This window comes from Stegodyphus dumicola, chromosome 5 (assembly GCF_044657685.1).
Source record: "Stegodyphus dumicola isolate Sdum_Otavi_A_Nest chromosome 5, ASM4465768v1".
Taxonomy (NCBI): Eukaryota; Metazoa; Arthropoda; class Arachnida; order Araneae; family Eresidae; genus Stegodyphus; species Stegodyphus dumicola.
Genome location: NC_140772.1, coordinates 64,064,985 through 64,084,811, shown reverse-complemented (window position 1 = coordinate 64,084,811; position 19,827 = coordinate 64,064,985). Strand labels below are relative to the sequence as shown.

General features: G+C 34.5%; 1 protein-coding gene across 1 annotated transcript in view; it reads left to right on the top strand.

The window, feature by feature from the left end:
* Positions 1–9,941: 9,941 nt before the first annotated feature.
* The window catches only part of LOC118189146 (1-phosphatidylinositol 4,5-bisphosphate phosphodiesterase classes I and II-like), a 166,868-nt gene continuing 156,982 nt past the window's right edge, over positions 9,942–19,827 (top strand). Inside the window, exons 1-2 of the mRNA XM_035359694.2 lie at positions 9,942–10,224; positions 19,399–19,476. Of these exons, the coding sequence (XP_035215585.1) occupies positions 10,126–10,224; positions 19,399–19,476 (177 nt within the window). The 5' untranslated portion in view covers positions 9,942–10,125. The remainder of the gene's footprint in view (positions 10,225–19,398; positions 19,477–19,827) is intronic.

Here is a 19,827-nt window from a genome sequence, read left to right as displayed (position 1 = left end):
GTTTAGTAAAAGAAACTAACTCTTCAGTTTCAGTATGTGATGTGTGAAATGGAACTCTCGAAGCCTTGTTTCAGAACCTTTTAGTGCTCCTTCGATTGCATTATTAGTAAACACTGATTTAACATCATTTATCAGCGACGTCAAAAGACTATTTTATAGTGAGAATATTGTTAGAAAGTAAAGATGAAAATATGAAAAACAAAATGTTTGATCAAAAGATGCGACGTTGTTCCTAAGTTAGAAACTAATGTCGGATACCGATATCAAAACTCAATAGTAAATCGATATTCCTAGTACTCAAAACTCAAATCAAGTGGAAAGTATTAACATAATGCTCTTTTTATTCTTTATAACATTAATAATTACAAAGGTTACATTTTCAAAACATCTAAATACGAATATGAAGACAATTCTATTGTTAAATTTAAAAAACATGAAGCTATACTTTTTGTTGCCACATTCAGAATTACAAAGCTAAAGCATTTAACACGAGGAGTTACATTGACAGCAACACGCGCATATAAATTTAACACTCAGTTTCTACATTGTCTTACTTTGAGTTGGGAGATTTTACAACCCAATAACAAGCGAGTTACAAATCAAGTCTTTCTGGTAAACTACGAAAAAAAAAAAAAAAAAAAAAAAAGGCAGTTCTACATCTCCTGCTCTACTGGGCCGATTGACGAAATTCAAACTGCGTTTTTCATGTCTCGAAAGCGCGACTTAGGATATGTATTAGATTTACCAGCGGCCAGCCCACTCATCCAAACTATGTACAATAACAAGGCCTTTCAGACTATACTAAATGACATCATAAGAAATATTTTTTTAGTTCACCATGGGTAGAAAAGGCGAACGCGCTGAAAATTTAAGTTTGAAACACGTAAACGCCGCGGTGTTTCTTCCAGAAATTACGGTAATATCTCCTTTTTTATTAAACTCATTTGATTCTTCCTTTTATATTTCGAAATTTAGGTTTATTCCAAATAAATTCGCCCATTTTTTATGATTTATTTTTTAAATTTGTATTTTAAAATAATTTTTATAAATTTTTCGAAAAAACGCTTGAGTTATAACCTTTCAAATTTTTGCCATCCTCTTCAAGTAGATGTATTTCTAAGCATACTTGAAAGAAAAATTGTGTTTTTCATTCAAAATTTCCTAAGATATACGTGAACTTACATTTTGGCGCGTTTTGATATAAGCGATAATAACGAAAATGTGGTTTATGCACTTTGTTAAAATTATCTGAAAATATGAACGATGACTTTTTTTCCGCTCTTTGGACAATGACAAAAGGAAAGGAAAATAGGTTACTATAAATTAAGAAGTTCGCCAGGTGAATTATTCTTGGCTCAAACTGAAAAAAATGGACCAAGTTAAATTTTAAAATTTATTCATAAATTTCACACTAAAAGTTACAAAACTTAATATCTGCGAATAATTTGAGTCGTAGAATCGAAATATGGAAAACAATTGGAATGTTATTTCAGAAAAAGAGTCAGATTTTGTGTCAAAATACCTATTTTAGAGCAATGCTTTTTATAAGTCGCGCTTTCGATTTCGAGACATGGAAAGCGCGATTTCAATTTCATCAATCGGCTAAGTAGAACGGGAGATGTAGAAATGTCCCCCCCCCCCTTTATTTTTTGCGCAGTGTACTTTGATGTCACTTCTAGATCGAGTTTTCATAGTTCGTGGAATGGGTTCTGCAAGGTCTACTATTCATTCTGGGATACTTAAGTACGAGATAATTGCTTTCTTTGAACTTTATCTGAATATTCTTATCCATTTCACAAGTAATCTCTAGCGGAAATAGCAGTTGAATAGGTCTTATTATTTTTCTCCAGGCTATTAGATGTTTCATAGATCTAGTGATTCCTTCATTTCGTGGAATAATTTTTGTTACTAGTCCTAGTGGCTAAGTAATGCGTTTTTGATTATCAGTGTCTATGAGAACGATTTCTCTCAGGGATATCGCTGACCACTTCTCCATTTTAGGGCTTTGAATCAACGAACCTAAATATTCAGACTTCAATCTTTTCCGAAGATCTTTTTGAAGCTTGAGGAGATATTTTAACATTCTATTGAAGCTTTTGTGATCCACTGCATCACAGTCTGACATTCCGATTTCCTTGATGTTTTGAAGGAATAATATAGTCACAGAGGAACAAAATCTTAATCGCTTTCCGAAATGTATGGTGTTGGTGTATTTAATTATGGCAAAGCACACTAGGGCTATCTGCCTAAGGGGAGGGATGCCTTCGTGGAGGACTTTCTAAGGGAAACTGGCTCGTATACACGTTACACATGGGGAAAACCACGAAAACACCCATGCAGCCAGCCCGTTCGCGGGATTCGAACCTCGGACCGAACTACCAGTGTTCAGCGACTTTACCGCTCGGCCGCTGGTGGGCGGTTTCCGAAATGTATGTGAGAGGTCTTTAGTTAATAATCGATTCACAGTCACATAGAACGATGATAATCTTTTCATACGACAAACAAGCAGGATTTATCACTCTCTTCAATACATCTGTTATAATTCGGATTAACCGTTCCCATCAGCTACTCAAAAGAAGACAGTAGGGAAATTGAATTTTCACTGAATGCGATTCACAGCTCTGTTCTTGAAGATTCGATCCCAATCCAATTATTAGCCCCAACAAAATTGGTTCTATTGTCACAGTAAATTACTGTACATCTATCTCTCCCTGCAATAAATCTATGCAGGGCCAACAAAACGGTATCATTCGAAATATCCAACACAAGCTTAATATGCACAACTTGATAAACCGCACAAATAAAGAGACAAATCCAAGCCTTCTTTTGATCTTTCAAATATAATGGACAGGCTAAATCTACTTACACGACTTCAAACACTGCAAAATCTCGAATACGGTCTTTAGGAATGGGAGCCGTGTATGCATCTAAATTTTTCCGAGAATGTCTCTTGCATGTAACACATTTTTGAGATAATCGATCTCACAGTTTTTCTTCTATTTAGGATTCAGAAACGTTACTTCAGAAGATTAAGTAGCATCTACCTCCCCGTATGTCCATGCCTTTTATGAAAAGAAAATATTAAAAGTTTTACAATTTGGTGCTTAAAAGGAAGAATCACTGATCTTGTAAGTGATTTCTTATCTTCATGATGGACAATTTTTATTCTTAATTTGATGAAATCATCTTTATCTTTATACATTTTTAGTGTTCTCAATTTTTTATCGTTCTCATCTAAGAATGTTTTTCTTTGAATGGTCTTTATTACACTTCTCTCAGCTTCAGAAAACTCCTCTTATCTACAATTACTTATCTGAGTAGTCAAGTATGTAATTGAATATGAAACAATAGTTTTCTGTCATTTCTTAAGAATTTCATCTTCATTTGCAACAAATTCTAAGGAAGGTAATTTCTTAACAGATAAATTTAACTAATCAGGGCCCTCCTACCATCTTGATTGTCTCATTTTCTTCGCAGAACAATTTCTTGGAAGATAAGCAGGTTTTAATGATAAACCGCACAAGTAAAGAGACAAACCCAAGTGTTCTTTTGATTTTTCAAGTATAATGGACCCTCTAAATCTACTCCCATGTCTTCAAACACTGTAGCATCTCGAATACGGTCTTTGGTGTTGGCGACCGTATCTGCGTGTAAATTTTCCCCAGAATGTCTCTTGATTGTAACACATTTTGAGATAACCGATCTCACAGTTTTCTTTCCATTTAAGATCCAGAAAAGTTCCCTCAGAATATTAAGGAACATTTGAGTCTCATGCTTTCATGAAAAGAAAATATAGAAAAAAAAAAAAAAAAAGCATTGCAGCATATTTATCTTTGCAACTCCCAAAGTCTCTAAGCCGTTAGTTTCACTTCCAACTGATATACAATTTTCGAAGGGAAGTTTTTTGTAACTTATGTTTTAACAACACAATGGATAACAGATCTTGAATGCGAACTTCAATTAGTTGTAGAGACATTAGGTATGTTTGGAAGCAGACAAGATGAAAAATTAGCAAACGCCTTGGCCTGGAATCGAACCACTTACCTCTGGAATACGCGTCCAGCGAGCAGATCAGCACACCACGAAGGCATGCTAAGAAGGCGGGAGAAATACGTTATATAGTAACTTCTCCCTATCATAGCCTAACCGTAATTATTTCACTGCCTTTTCATAGTTTTCACACCTTTTCATTATCATGATTAACAAGATCTGATCTTTCATCAGTTTCTTGGAATTATTTTTAAAAACACAAGTACTTCTTGATATTTTAATCAAAAGTGGATAAATTAATTTTAGGGTAATACAATAAATTATTAGGTGCAATACTTACAGCTCAGGGAACAGTAAATGTCACAGAATGTTCCTTTTCTTTGGAAGAACCACTTGTCTATCTTCTAAGGTGACAGCTGCAGTATGTGTAGAAACCACATAGGAGAAGGGTTAAAAGTACCCTTTATTAAACTCTTTAAAATTCATAATAATGCGTCAACATGACGCTAACACACTACGCCTCACTCGGGCGGTAAAAATTTGAAGATATTAACAACTAGTGGAAATTATTCTACAGGGCTTAGATAAATCCTGTTACATAAAACAGCGTCGAAATCTAGTGGCAGCAAAGTAATAGCAGTTACGCAACAAAAACCAGCAATAAATGCAGAAATAGAAGCTCATGCTACAAAGGTAACGGCGCTTGCCCAAACTCTCTAACTTTCCCTTCTAGAACTCAGTATTTAAACCTTTTCTCCTGAAGGTAGAATTTGCATTACTTCACTCGTGCTACCAAAATCAATATTCTGGCATTGACAATTAGGTGAATGAAGGCTTTTAGGAAAGAACATAAAATTAAACAAAATTGGTAATTTGAAACAAAGTACAATAAAGTTAAAATAAAGTCCCTACAATTGCCCCTGCCAGAATTTAGCAGACTTGGATAAAGGTCTTTAAATACATATTTCAAACTATTAAATTCTACATCTAACAGACTCTGAACCCCGTTTACACACAAATACGAAACTTAATTATAACAGAAATATTTATTTTCCTCTTTTTCTTCTACTGTACTTGCTCATTGGGGCATTCAGTCTTTTCCTTTCAGTCATCTGGAAGGAATACTTATGAATACATGTTTCTACCAAACAATAAATAACACTTTATTTTCACACTACAATTAACCCTTTTTATTGAGTTTCTAACCATCGCTTGTCTTTAACGTAGCTTTCTTCAGTTTATTCAACATCACGGTTTTTACGGGTCACATTTACTCATTATGCATTCAGCTTAATTTAAACTTAATCCCCTTTTGACTCTCAACAATGTGTGGTAAAAATGCATATGCAATATGTCACAGAGAACAAACGCTCCACCAAAACACACATTAATTTGTAAGTACATAGCAACCTTCTTAGATACACCCTAAATTCACTTCTTAATTCTTCATGAGCTAGTACACATGAAAATTAACTCCTCGAGTGGAGGTGGAGAACTCTACAAAACACATACATACAAAACTTTTCTCCACATTAGGGCTTAAGTACATGCAAGCTTACGCTCGAAAACGTATAATTTGACTTGGCTAACTTTTCGTTTGTGTAATTTCAAGACATTCTCTTGAATACATGAAATTTTAAATTCTGAGTTTTGTAGCACTAAATACTTATTATATGTGCTCTTTGAAATTTAAACCTACATTCGCAGTATCATTTATTCAGACATTTATATAACAGATATTCACATTTTACAATCAAAAACTTTTATTACAATAGAGAATAAAATGAAAATTTTTACTTGAATCCTTTTCTTGCCAAAAGAGCGAACCTAAAAAAATTTTTTATTAACAAGTACTAATACGAAGCTGCTTGTGTCAGGCCAGAACTTTTGGCGTTTTAACATAAACAGTCTTTCCACAAACAAATTACTAGTTAAAACAAAACTAGTTCTTTACATTAATGTTACATTCTCTGATTACACTATAGTTTGTGCTTTCGCCGATTAAAACTAAAATAACTTTAGCCCTCAACCGAAGTAAATTGACTTTACATAGTAACTTCGTATTTTAAGGTTTCATGTAATTTTACAAAACAGAAAAGACTTACTAATTCAGAAGTCAAACAACAAAAATCAGCGTTAATTTACAAAACTTTCACAGGACTAGTTTCGATGGTTTTACCGAACCATCATCTTCAGCTGCAAAACCGCAAATGAACAAGATAGGAAATAATGTTTAGATAAGATAAGAAAGAATGGACAAGAAAGACAGAAAAGACTTATTGAAAAATTCCCTTATATTTGTTTTTCGTTGCTTGGTACTCAGCCATTCTTTTCACGTTGTGCTATTCACATTGGCGATTTTCAACTTCTGCCTTCTTTCCACTGATTGAGGTTAGTTCAGCCCTTTTTCCCTCTGAGCATCCTTCTTTTCAACTCCAACGTTAGTTTCACTTTCAACTGATCATACAATGTCTCCTGTCTTTGCCTTTTGCTGGCAGGAAAGCTGGTTCTTGGCTGGCGTCAGTAGTCGAGGACTCTTGCCTGTTGACTCTTGGTTGCTTCGGTCCTTGCTGTGGGCCTTGATCTTCGGCTGGTCTGTTCTTCATTTTATCAAATGGTGGTCTTGTTTGTACAATTCTTTCTGTGCACCGCCTGCTTGACGTATTCTGGGGTTGTCTGCTGCGATACCTTGAGCAAAGCCATCCTTGTTACTTGCTGGGGCCTTTCTTCTCAACGATTCTTCACACTTACATTTTTCCCCGCTGGACCTTCCATATGTCGAGGAGTTCCTTTCTGGGGACTTCTTTTCTTGTCTGAGGCCTTGACATCTGGTCTGTTCTTTGTCTTTTTCTTGATGGTGGAAACGCTGGTGGGGCCGAAGTCGCTCTTGAGGGTGCCGCCTCTTCTGATTAGGAAGCTTACAGGAAATCATTCAACGCATCAAAGTCCTTACGTTCATAGTAAAGTTTTAATTGATCTGGAATTTTCCTTCTTCTTTCGCCCGGATCTGAAGTAATATAAATAACAGCACCGATGCACCTTATGCCCCACTTTAAAATCTGATTCCCGACACGTCTTCTATCGTAATATAATTTCTGCCGCCCTCTTGTTACATCTGAATTCTTCAAAGCTTCGTCGATCAGCTTTTGAATGTTTTGCTGTGTAAATTCCGACTTCCGCTCTAGGATGAAAATGAGTTTATCTAAAGGTGTCAAATTCCTTTTATTCAGAAATAATTCAGCGAGCGTTTTACCCGTCGTATCATGCTTGGCAGTTTTTAAAGCATAGGCTAGTTCCTTAATGCAGCCATCCCAGCGCTTATGATAATTTTTAACATAACTTCTAATTATTTTAATTATATTCTTATTCACTCTTTCAGAGATGTTTGCTTGTGGTCTGTACGAGACCATTTTCATAGGCCATATGTCAAGCACTTTGCACAAATTTTCAAAAATGTGACTAACAAACTGTTTACCATTATCATTTATTACTTTTAATTGTGCATCGTATTTTAAAATATACCTATGTAAAAACGCATCGGCGACTATTTTAGCCGACGCTCGCTTTAATGGAGTTATTTCTATCCACTTAGAAAAATGATCAGCAGTCACCAAAATATATTCGGTTTTTATTTAATTCACTTTTGGGAAAAGGGCTAAGAAGGTCCATTCTAAGAATTTCATTAGAAAAAATCGCGCGAATACTATTTAGATACCCGGCCGGGCTATAATTAGCGTCGTTAATTAACTGAACTAAGTTACAGAACCTGACATACGCTGTCACTGTCTTCTGTAGTTTCGGAAACACTCCGCCTCGCGTACTCTACGCACCGTTTTCCTTACCAGTGCTGGCAGATCGTGCGATTTTTCACAAATTTGCGACTTTTCATAAACCTGTGCTTCTAAAATTGTAATATTTGTGGTTATGGTGAAATTTTCATGCGAAAATTTCTGCGACATCCATCATTGCCTTATGCTATTTTTCGCAATTTCAAAAATTTTTTAATGCATCGTAAAATGTTTTTATGTTAAAATAATGTACCAATTAAAAATAATTGATATTAAAAAAGTTTATTTAGGCTTGAATAGAAGTTGGTATTTGGCAATCTGATTTACATGCTTTCCTTTACAAGGGTGCACAGCCTAACGCCGATATAACGAGAAAAGGGTAAGAGAAGAGAAGAAAGTGGAAAGAAAAAAAAAAAAAAGTTTCGGGACCTCTCCCCACCCTTCCTCGTCTCCCGCGCGATTTATCTTCAAGTCAGTTCCCACCCCTAGTTCTATGGTGATTTATAATATTGCTAAGAACTAAGCAATGCAAATTGCTTAAAACTCAAAGCAACGACATTTTTCTAAATAACAACACAAATAAATTAAATAGTGAAAGAACAAGGCTTTCTTAAGTAATCAGAATCTGAAACAGATCCATCACACAACGGAAACTCACACAAAAAACAATGAATTAAAAAATTAACTGCCAACTCAAAAAATTTAGTACAAATGCGTTAATAGTCCAAACGTCAGGAGTCTGTTAAGAATGGATATCCGCGAATTAATTTTAAAATAGAAAGCTAAATTAAAATGAGAATTAATTAAAAAAGAAAGGGATATTTAAACAATAGAAAATAATCAACATAGTTTTAAAATTTTCGTTAAAGCTAAGATACGCAATTAAAAATCGAATATAGTCTGTAACTTACGGTGAATTTGTGGTGACGTCAGATACCATGTGAGCACGCACGCTATGACGTCACAGAAAGTCAGGTGATCTCTGAAGTCATTTGTGATTTTTGCGACTTTTTTAGTCTGCTTTTGCTTTAGTTGAAAATTTTCTGGCAATACTGTTCCTCGCCCTAAGAGAACAGCCGTTGGTGCGTCATGCAGCTCCTGCAATATGCTAGCCGTAGTATGACTGGGATGAGTGGCCTATATTCATGGTTTTCATTTGCCGTATAGAACAGCAAATTATGTATAATATCGTAATTTTTGGCTCTATTACTAAATGCAGCAAGGTCTGCATGTTCAAAATTATCTGGATTCTTTAAATAAGCATAGATATTACCGAATTCTGGATTCTTTATCAACTCAGAAATGATCATTTCCTCTGAACTATAACTCTAGAAGTTAGCATAGCACATTTATCTCCATTTTCATCCAGTTTAATTCTTGATAGCGAGTCGGGCCGGTATTTTCCACGGTATTGGCGAAATTTTGGATAAAAGAACGGGAATACGAACACATGCCAAGAAAAGATGACAGTTTCTTTGCCGTATTTCGCGAAGGATAATTTTTTATTACTTTTATTTTAGAATTCTTAGTCTCGAACCCTTAGCTGAAAATTTTTACCGCAGATATCGTAATTCTTCCGTAGGCAGATTGTATCTTTCTGCGTTTCTGATATTTTACAGTTAAAAGTTTTTTCAATAGGCGCGATGATGTAAGGAACTGAAAATTTGAAAATATAATGCTGATTTTTGTTGTTTGACTTCTGAATTATTATTTGTTCGGCGTGTTATTGGGTCTTAATGTGATTACTATATAGAGTGGAAAGATTAACGGGACATATTGGAATAAGGGACTGGTGCATGAGCTTTTGGAATTAAGGAGCAAGGACATTATATGGTGTTGACAATCTATTTCAGTTCGAGACCAAGATTTATAATCAAATGATAAAAAAATTAAAGTATAAATGGGAATTTTTAAATGGAGATAATGTAATTTATATTAAATTAGGAAATATTTTATCCTTGAATTTATATTTATTGTTGGTAAAATACATGAGTAAAATGATACTTGTTCACGTTGCAATCTAATTTAATTAAGTCCTGAAGAGTCCTTTTAACCGTAAAACTTTTCTGTGTCTCAAAAGCCTTCCAAAGATCATTTTTAAGGAGAAGAGCAAACAAAATAATCTCCCTAATCTATAAGCCCTTTGGCCTGCCTGCTGTGCTGGATCACATCAACTCAACTCGGTGATGTTGTTAAGGGTGCTAGCTGACAGCTGTGTTTTATGGATTTTGGCCGATTTGATCTCGATTGTTTTAGATTACGGGCCGATTTTAAGTTCCCATCACTGCAATAATGATTTGTTGAAAATATTTGCTGCTTGCATCTGTTACTTTCCTAATGCCTGAATATGGCTGGCGCTAAATCAGGCGTGCATGTAGTTCAACTAAAACCTATAACAGTGCCAAAAAATTTAATAGAAGGAAACAAGTTTATTAAATGGGACGATGTGAGTGTCTGTTCTATATTATGTAAATTATTATACACCTTTTCTTTTGAAGAGATAGTTCTCACTGCAGTTGCTACAACAATGTTTCTCTGCCTTGAATTTGTTATGGATCATGTTCCAATTTTAAGTCACATCTCGAGTATTCCCTTATCATTACCCACATTTCTGATGTATTATTATTTGCTGTTCGTGTTAAAACCGCATACTTATGGAATGGAATAATCTTCAGACATTAAACTTATAATTGTGATGATTAGTTAGTATTCAAAATGTTTTCCCGCCTCTTGAGAGAATGAATAGAAAATAACAAATGTATGTAGTGAGCACAGGAAGAAGTTTCGTGGACGTAGGTTATGCTATAGTGTTCGATGCTGGGCACATGATGGTAGGATTGAAAAATATATAGCTGAAAAAGAGAATGCTCCTTTTTAGCTTACCTTCTGCTTGCTGTTTAGTTTCTCTGATTAAAGTAGTTGAACTGCGGTGCTTAATCACCAGGGTGCCTGGGCGCCATAGCCCTACCCCTCATCGAATAACATGATAAAAGTTTCGAATTATGAGAAATATAACTGAATGTGCTAAATAATTAAATGAGCAAGAGTTTAAATTCATAATTGCTAATAGTTAAATACAAATTTTTTTCCTTAAGTACCTAATTACTAATCCATACATAATTAACTATTTTTTTAACAACTATTTCACAGAAGAATACATGTACACACAAGAGAAACAAAATACGAAGTGCGACGCCTTAGTGCCACTAGTAAAAACAAAAAGCAATCAGGAGGAAAAAAGAACAATATAAAGTTTCTCTGATTATGAGCTAGAACTGTTGCAAATATGATAGAGTTTCACAGTTCATGGTGAGGCTGATGAATGTGAAGGATAATTGAAAATATTTAATTGAGAGTTCTGAATTTAAAAGTAATAAGATATTTGAGCAATATGAGTTGCATAATGATAACAACAACAACAACCAAAATACGTCTCTAGTGTAGAATTGGGTGCCCCATCAATTAGCAATAAATTTTTAAAAAAATTTGGCGGTGAAACCTCATTTCTGGTTACCATGATAGTTTTAACTTTGTTTTAGCGTCCTGATTTTTTTTTAAATGAAAATAGATTGATGTGTACATGGACAAATTTAAAGCAGTGCACAATGCCTAGTTTGTGCAATTCTAGGATGTTTTTTTTAAAGTGAAAACAGATCGATATGTACATGGACGCATGTGCAATTCTTTGACTTTTTATTTTGGTTTTGTGTAGTGGCCATTTTGAAATTATGCCTTCCTGGTGCCGATCTTTGCATCAAAAAAGAATCGCCAAAAAACAAGGGACACCCAACTTTAAACTTTTACCAAAATGGTATATAATGACCATTTCAGAAAGTAACATGTATTGGCTTTAGTGTAGAATTGGGTGCCCCTTCGATTGGCGACAGTTTTAAAAAAAATTTTGGCGATGAAACCTCACTTCTGGTTACCACGATAGTTTTAAATTTGTTTTAGCTTCCCGATTTTATTTAAAGGAAAATATATTGATGTGTACATGGACATATTTAAGGCAGTGCGCAACGCCTAGTTTGTGCAATTCTAGGATGTTTTTTTAAGTAAAAACAGATCAATGTGTACATGGACACAGATCTTATGCAATTCTTTGACTTCTTATTTTGGTTTTGTGTAGCGGCCATCTTGAAATTGTGACTTTCTAGCTCCGATCTTGGCGTCAAGAAAGAATCGCCAATAAACAAGGGGCACCCAGTTGTAATATTTTACCCATGTGGTTTTACCATGTATGTTTAAGAATATAGATGATAGTGCTATTGAACATAATCCATAATCGTGTTTGTATGGCAATCAAAGACAGAATATCAAAGTGATCTAAAATTACGAGTCCCTATTTTAGGGACATTTCACTACAGTTACAGATTTTTTTTAATGTTTTTAATAAGATCTTTTAAAATATCAAACGATAAGAATTTTTGTTTGTTTTATCTCACTCATAATGTTGGTGAATAAGTTGATGCATCACGCCTAAAGATATTCAGCTACTTATCACATTCACATTCAAGGAAAATGAGTTAAAAAAAGGGGCTGTACAAATGCTTAATAATTTTGTCAAGAATAATTGGTATTTTTATTCTTCCTTTTTTCAGTTAAAGTTTTTATTTATTCATATTTAGTAAAACTCTTTTTCCCTTTATACACAAAATATTTAATTAATAATCAGAAGTATATGGCAAATTATAAATTTGGGAGCCCAGCAATTTTTTTTTTTTTTTTTTTTTTTTTTGGCTTAAAATAAAAAATAGCAGACTTTCAAAAGTTTTGGAAATGCAAAAACAAGATTTGCTATTAATATTCATATAAAGCTATGATAAATCTGAATCTACTTTTGTTACAGACCTAATGATGTGATGGTTTTCTTAGCTCATATTGGATCTGTGTTTAAATTTGCAGTATCTTTCATAATCATTTTTGGTTTTCATTATTGTTTTTCAAAAACTAGACAAAATATTTAATTATTAAAACCTTTGCTTTAAAGCTTGTGTTATCTCAAATAAGATTACAACAAGGTGGTTGTATCAATATGTAAGTATCTTTTTTTTTGGGGGGGGGGCATATATAAAGGCATATTTTTATGTTTTTTTTTTTTTTTTTTAAATACAATAGAATTATTCAGAAATTCAGAGTTGCTATATCTTCTCCCTTCTCAATTCCCCCCCCCCCAAAAAAAAAGATACTTACATATTGATACAACCACCTTGTTGTAATTTGGCAGTCTTTTTTCAGTGGAAATGGTAAAAATTGCTTATTGGGTGCAGGTTATTATTTTTGTGATTTTTTTTTAAAACATTCTCAGGCTATCAATATTTATTGTTAAATTGGCAAAATTATGAACATATTAAAATTTTTTTTTTCAAATATAAATTTCAGTTATTAACCGCTTCCCTTACAAATGTTTTCGAAAAAAATTGCAAAAATTCATCACATTTTTTAATTTTATTATTAAATACAACGAAATGAAACAAATCAAAATATGTAGGTTTTAAGTTGAATTTTTAATTTTTGGAAGGTGTTTTAATATTAGTTTACTATCCCGAGTTATCTTGGGCAAATGAAAAAAAGTTAAATATTAGTCTTTGTATGATAGCTTTTGAAACAAGGGACTACACAAAGTGATACAGTCAAAAGTCGTTAATTCGGACACCCATAATCCGGAATGATCTATAATCCGGACCTCAAAGCTAAAAACTTTCTGCGCATGCGCCGCGTTGACACATGCGCATAGGCGTTTACGCGGGCGCATAAGACCTCTTACGACTGCGCATTTGCGTGTGCACAAGTGCAGAATACGTTTTCGCGTGCATGTTTTATGTATAAAGGACGGTATAATCTAAAATTATCTAATTATCTATTTCAGTTAATGTTGATGATTGCGTTGTTCCTTAATCTTCGAATTGGATCCGGCTTATTATTTTTTGCAGACTGTAAGGGCAATTTTATAAAAGTAAACTTGAACTTTCGATTATGTCAAATAGAATATCCGAATCTGGAGCTCCCAAAGGATCGTACAAAACGAAAGTATGTTTCGATGTCCATCAAACAAAAAGTGGAATTGCTGCAAAAAATGGATAAAGACATGAAGAATGTGACAGAGAGGTTAGTGAAAACGAAAAAATTTCGATTGACAAGTTAGTCGGTATTCTCGGCACAGCAATTAACGGGACTTGAACAGCGGAACTTTGTAACTGAACAAAAAATTATGTCTGTTTATAGAATTAAAGAGAAAGTATTATCACATAAAACGAAGCAACTTAAACAACTTAAATTGAAAGAAATGTTTAATAAAGTAAACAAATAAATATTAAGCTTTTTTTTTTGTAAATTTTGATACCCTTTAGATCATAATTGTTCTTTATTTCATAAATTACGGTTTCATATTTTTAATTTTAGAATTTCTGCATGCCATCTTACGTGATTTAAACTGATGATCTATAATCCGGAAAAATCGGTAATCCGGAATCGTCGAAGTTCCGACGAGTCCGGATTAACGACTTTTGACTGTACTCGACATTCTACGCTGGTATCTGGTCTCTTTTCATACTGGCGTACCGCTGGAATCTGTTTCACGGAAGCCCAGAGTACACCGTCTCGTTGGATTTGATTAAAAAAAAAATTTTTTTTTCACCTTTTCATAATCACTATTTGAAAAATCATCTCTTTCGCTATCTTGCATCATTGCTATTATTTTATTTTTTTCAACGCATCTATCTATCTTTATACATTACTAATCCACAAGCCAACGTATACTATACAATAGGGAAACACGTGACCAATCCCTCCAAAAGAGCCGCGCAACCAACAAAATTTTTCAAACTGCCAATCTAAAACTGAATATTTCCTTTCATTTCCTCCAGGCCGAGTAAAACCGTGATAAAGCAAATCGTACTAACAAATTCTGCTTCGCCCGAGTTATCACGGGATAATAATTAACTGCAATATATACGAACCTGAGATAACTCAGGATAATCAGGCAAGCGGTTAAGTAAAGATTATATGATGCACTGAAAAAGTAAAACACATTTTTCATGAAATCATTCTATAATTTTTTTTAATGCCGTTCTTCTGCTATGTACACACAGAGCCGTTCCTAGGCCATTGTCTGCATGCATATACTTTCATAGAATTGCTGCCCCTAGGATTGGCCTGACCGCGTACATTTCTAGGATTGCCGCCCCCAAAATGAAAAAAAAAAAAAAGTGTTCAATGATCAATAAAATTTTTATTTCATATTCACTAAGTACTTACATATGACAAATTATATAAAAAGTACTTACAATAAATTTAATGAATTAAAAATATTCAGTTGTGGTATCGCGAGAGTCCGGCAGCCCCTTATTTTCTCTGCCCGCATACTTTTACATGTTACACCCCTGCTGCACAGTAATCTGGTTTTGCTTAAAAAAATCAGAGAGTTTCACAAGCTCAGCATTGTGCATCAGTTGTCTGCCAGATTGATATTTTTACTCTGTATTAATTCTTATTTTCTTCATTAGCACTAAGACAGACAAAAAATGCAACAACAAACGTTAGCAGCATATTGAATAGCTTGTTGCCATGTGTTCCAAATACAAATACTTTTCACATTTGGTGTAGCGTGTTTTCATTTTTCTGTGCTTTTTCATTGGGCAAACACTGCATCTTTTTTTTCCTTTTTTTTTTCGTTCCCAATCATTTTCTTCCCTTAAAACAATTTAAGTCATTTTTCACTCGTGTTTTCAGAATCTATATCACTCTCTGAACCAGTATCCTGTGAACTAAAAACTCATGATCACTTCCATCCTCATTTTCTTCAATACATTCTTCGACAATACATCTAATAACTTTTGCAACATTTCTTCATTGTAAGATAAATTAGGTAGTATGTTTGCTGCTTTTTGAACTATCACGGATCAACTATATGTAATAGTAGCATGAATAGGAACGCTGGGTCTAAAAGACCCGGTGCAATCAAAATCAAGACTCTGAATCAAAGACCCAGGGGAAAAACTTCAGAAACATAAAGAGGTCAACCTAAGACACGACTACATTAGACCTCAACAACTTGCTTGAAATAGGCGTGTTTTGAGAAAGGTTTGTTTAATTGTGCAGGTCCATCGGACTTAGTGCGTGCACTTACGGGTTAATCTGCAAATTGAGAATGAGGAAACTGTGTAAAAATCATTCTAAAGTGTTTGATGTTGTAACGCGTGAAGCAGAAAAAGTGCTGTAAGGGCTAATTAGGTAAAATGATTAAAGGTGATGAATTGTGGATTTATAAATACAAGGTAATCAAAAAAGTTCTTGTTGTTTTGGACATTCAGAAAGAAAAAGTCATAAAACAAATAATAATCACCGCTAATCCTCAAAGTTATCACCATCGGCATGCAGTGCCTTTTGCCAGCGAGTGGCTAGCTATGGAATGCCATCGCCATAAAATTCAGGAGTCTTGTATGCAAAGAAGTCCATGAAGGCTTTTTCGAGGTCTAGCTGGTTGTTTAAGGATTTCACATGAAGATGGTTGTCCAAGGAATGGAAAAGGTGGTAATCTGTTGGCACGAGATCTGGGGAGTGTGGTTGATGGGGTAGTGTCTTCCAGCTCAGTCGCTGGATGGTGTCCCTGGCCTCCCGAGCCACATGTGGTCTCTCATTGTCATGGAGGAGGAGTACACCTTTATGATTGATCAGTGTTGGCTCCTTATGCATCAGTGCCTGATGCACACGTTCCAACTCCTACAAGTACAGGCCTGCCGTGGTGGTTTGGCCCACTGGCAGGAGCTCAGAGTGCACCACTTTGCAACTAGTCCACCAGATACAGAGCATGATCTTGTGTGGGTGGAGAGAAGGTCTCGCAGTGTGACGCATAGGGTCCTGTGGTGACAACCAATGTCTGGGATGCCTGGTTATGTCATACTGGACCCACTTTTCATCACTGGTGAGTACTCTATCAAATATGGATGCATTGCAGTGCTGAGTAAGCAATGGCAAACAGGCAACGACATGCTCTTGCTTGTTTTGCATTGGACAGTGAGTGGGGTACCCACTTGCTCAGCTTGTATGCCTTTCCTATGTGGTGCAAATGGTGTCTGATCATTTCATCAGATACCTGGAAGTGTGCAGCAAGCTTGCTACATGTTTGGCTAGTGTCACTCTCTGTGGTTGCTCTCAGGTCCTCATCGTCCAGCGCTTGTGGCCAACCGTTGTGTGGTGCATAATTAAGAGCCATATCCTATGACCTGAACTTTTGGAACCATTGCTAGTGGTTCGTTTGTTAACGGCATCATCCCAAAAGGTCTGGCAAATTCGGCGACTTGATTCTGCTGCTGACAGGCCCACTTTAGAATCATACAACAAACAACTCTGAATGAGTGCCTTTAATGTGTCCATTTCAATCAGTTGCTGTGTGAGTTATGTTTGAAGTACTGATGCAACACACTTATATACTCTTGGTCAATGTTCGGATTCCCATCATAACCACTTCATCGCCAGGCTTGGCGACTATTTTTATGTTGAGGTTCACTCTTCCAATGTCATATCAGAAATGGCAAGAACGTTTTTGGTTAACTTGTACTATTTGATATTGAAGGTGCAAAGCAAGGAATGGAAGATGAAAAGATAAACTACTAACAAAAATTCTTGGAAAAGCTGATCCAAAATCAGAATTATGAGCATTGTTTCTTCTGGTGTTCTACTAAAGTCTCATATGTAGTTTTATCAAAGGGAGAATCCACACAATGAATTAGATGAAGACTCCAATGAAATTAGAGAATTTCACAGACAGTACAAGAAGATTTTTATGAACAGTATTCTAACAATAAGAAATATGATGTATGGTATGTAATTCATGGCTGTTGTGACACAGAAATTAGACATTTTTCATCACAATTTTTAGTAGTGATTAAATTGAATTCCTGTATTCCAGTTTTAAACTGATCCAACTGTTGCTCTTTCCTTTTTAAAGAAGCCAAAACCAAACTTATTTCTGAAGATTTTCCAGATATTTAAAGCAAGACCAGCAATGGTAGCATAAAAAAGTTTTGATATTTGGCAATGGTATTGCATATGCAAAAGAATCATTTAAGAGAAAAAGTAGATGGAATGGAAATTTAATGACTTGTTTCATATCCTGTTGTCATAAATCCCTCTATTTACCATTTGTTTAAATGTTAAGTTTATTTGGTTATTGAAAAAAGTTAAAGAAGTGCTGATGACATCTGACACCATATAAAATAGTGCCCACCAATGGCTGAGGAGTCAAGGTGGTGAACACTGGTAGTTCAGTCTGGGGTTCAAATCCCAGCAAACGGGCTGGCTCCATGGGCGTTTTCATGGTTTTCCCCATTAATAACATGTATAGGAGCCAGTATCCCTTAGAAAGTCCTTCATGAAGGCATCCCTCCCCTTAGGCAGATAGCCCTCACGCAGTTTGCCTTAATCAAATAAACCAAACCAAACCTTCAGCCAATAATAATAAGGATTACATCATTGATTAAAAAATAAAATTTTGTTTTTCAGAAGTTTTATATGTATGTTGTTTTAAAGAAGTTTTAAATGTATTGTAAAGACTGCGAAATTTCATATTCTGTATGCATGTAGGTAGTTAATCTTAGAGCTTCCACGTGGTTTCAGAAAGAACCTTGAGGTGAATATTCAGGATTGTGCCATCCAGCCAGGCTAAAGCCGTAAAGTCAGACACTTAGTTATGGACTGTCTATTATGCGGCAGTATAAAAGGGCTTGCTCATTTAACAAAGGACTTTCACTTCTGGAGGTAACAATTCATCTTGCAGAAAGGAGTTCCTGTTTCTTTGATGATTTTTATTGTTGATAGTTATATTTTAATCCAGAAATAAAGGTTTTATGCCATTAACTTCAGAGTTCTGATTTCCATGATAGTCTGTGATTTTACAGTATGTTATAGTTTTAAATGTAAGTTATAAAATGTTTTGCAGATGTTTAAAGTTTAACAGTTTTGCAATAATTTATTATTTTTATGAAAAGTTTTTATAATAAAAGTTGTTCCTAGTCTTTTAAAATTTTGTGTTTCATTAATGACATTTAATGTAACTGTGAATTAATTTGCATGTGAATTTAGTTTTATTGCATGTGTCCATGGCAGGATTTACATATAAGCTGCCCAAGCTGTAGCTTAGGGCCCACCACTTTCTTGGGGGCTCCTAAAAAACTGTCCGAGTGAGCAATTGTCATATATACTTAAATATACTGCAGCATTATTTGTCCCATTGCCACATGTCCAGAATGTCCCATACTCTTAACCCAGTTTTTTTAGTGCGTTGTTTTGAAGAATAAAACGCTATTGTGCCTAAGCTTTGCTTACAATATTTTTGACATTTCAAAATGATTTTAAGTTAAAGATTTATTATTTCACTCTCTATATACTTAATTGTGTTTCAGTTTAACACTCTAGGTATCCGAAAATCATATTTGGCACTGACATGTAAAATCTGGACGTATAAAGGGCCCCATATCTCAAATAGCTTTGGGCCTAATCAGTCTAAATCCGCCCCTGCACATGACTGTAAAACTTTTGTGTAATTTCTTGATCCTTGGTAATGACTTCTTTTTTCTTTTATTCTGCATAATATTCTAAATCTGATTAACATTTTGTTTAGGATTCTACTGTTGGAACTCCAGTTACTTTAAAGGTTGACAAGAAAGGCTTTTTTCTTTATTGGACTGACCAAAATAAGGTAAAAATGAAAACCAAGCAAAATTAATTAAATTTTAGAAGTATTATACTGTGTTCCTGCATTGTAGAACTCTAGGTTATAATGATAAGTATATATGTTATGTGTTTAACACTGAGCTATAATGCCAATGAGATATTTAACACCTAAATTAAATTTGTAATATTTGTTAAGAAAAAAGTTAGTCAATATTTTAAAAATAAAGGTTGGAGTAACATTTAAGTATACTGCATAAGATTTTTTCATTGCATTTATATTCAGAAACTATGATATACGTTGTACTATGATCATGCACATTAATATCCTCTTTAATAATTATTCATTTCCATGGTGATGTTCGTACTGTATAATTAG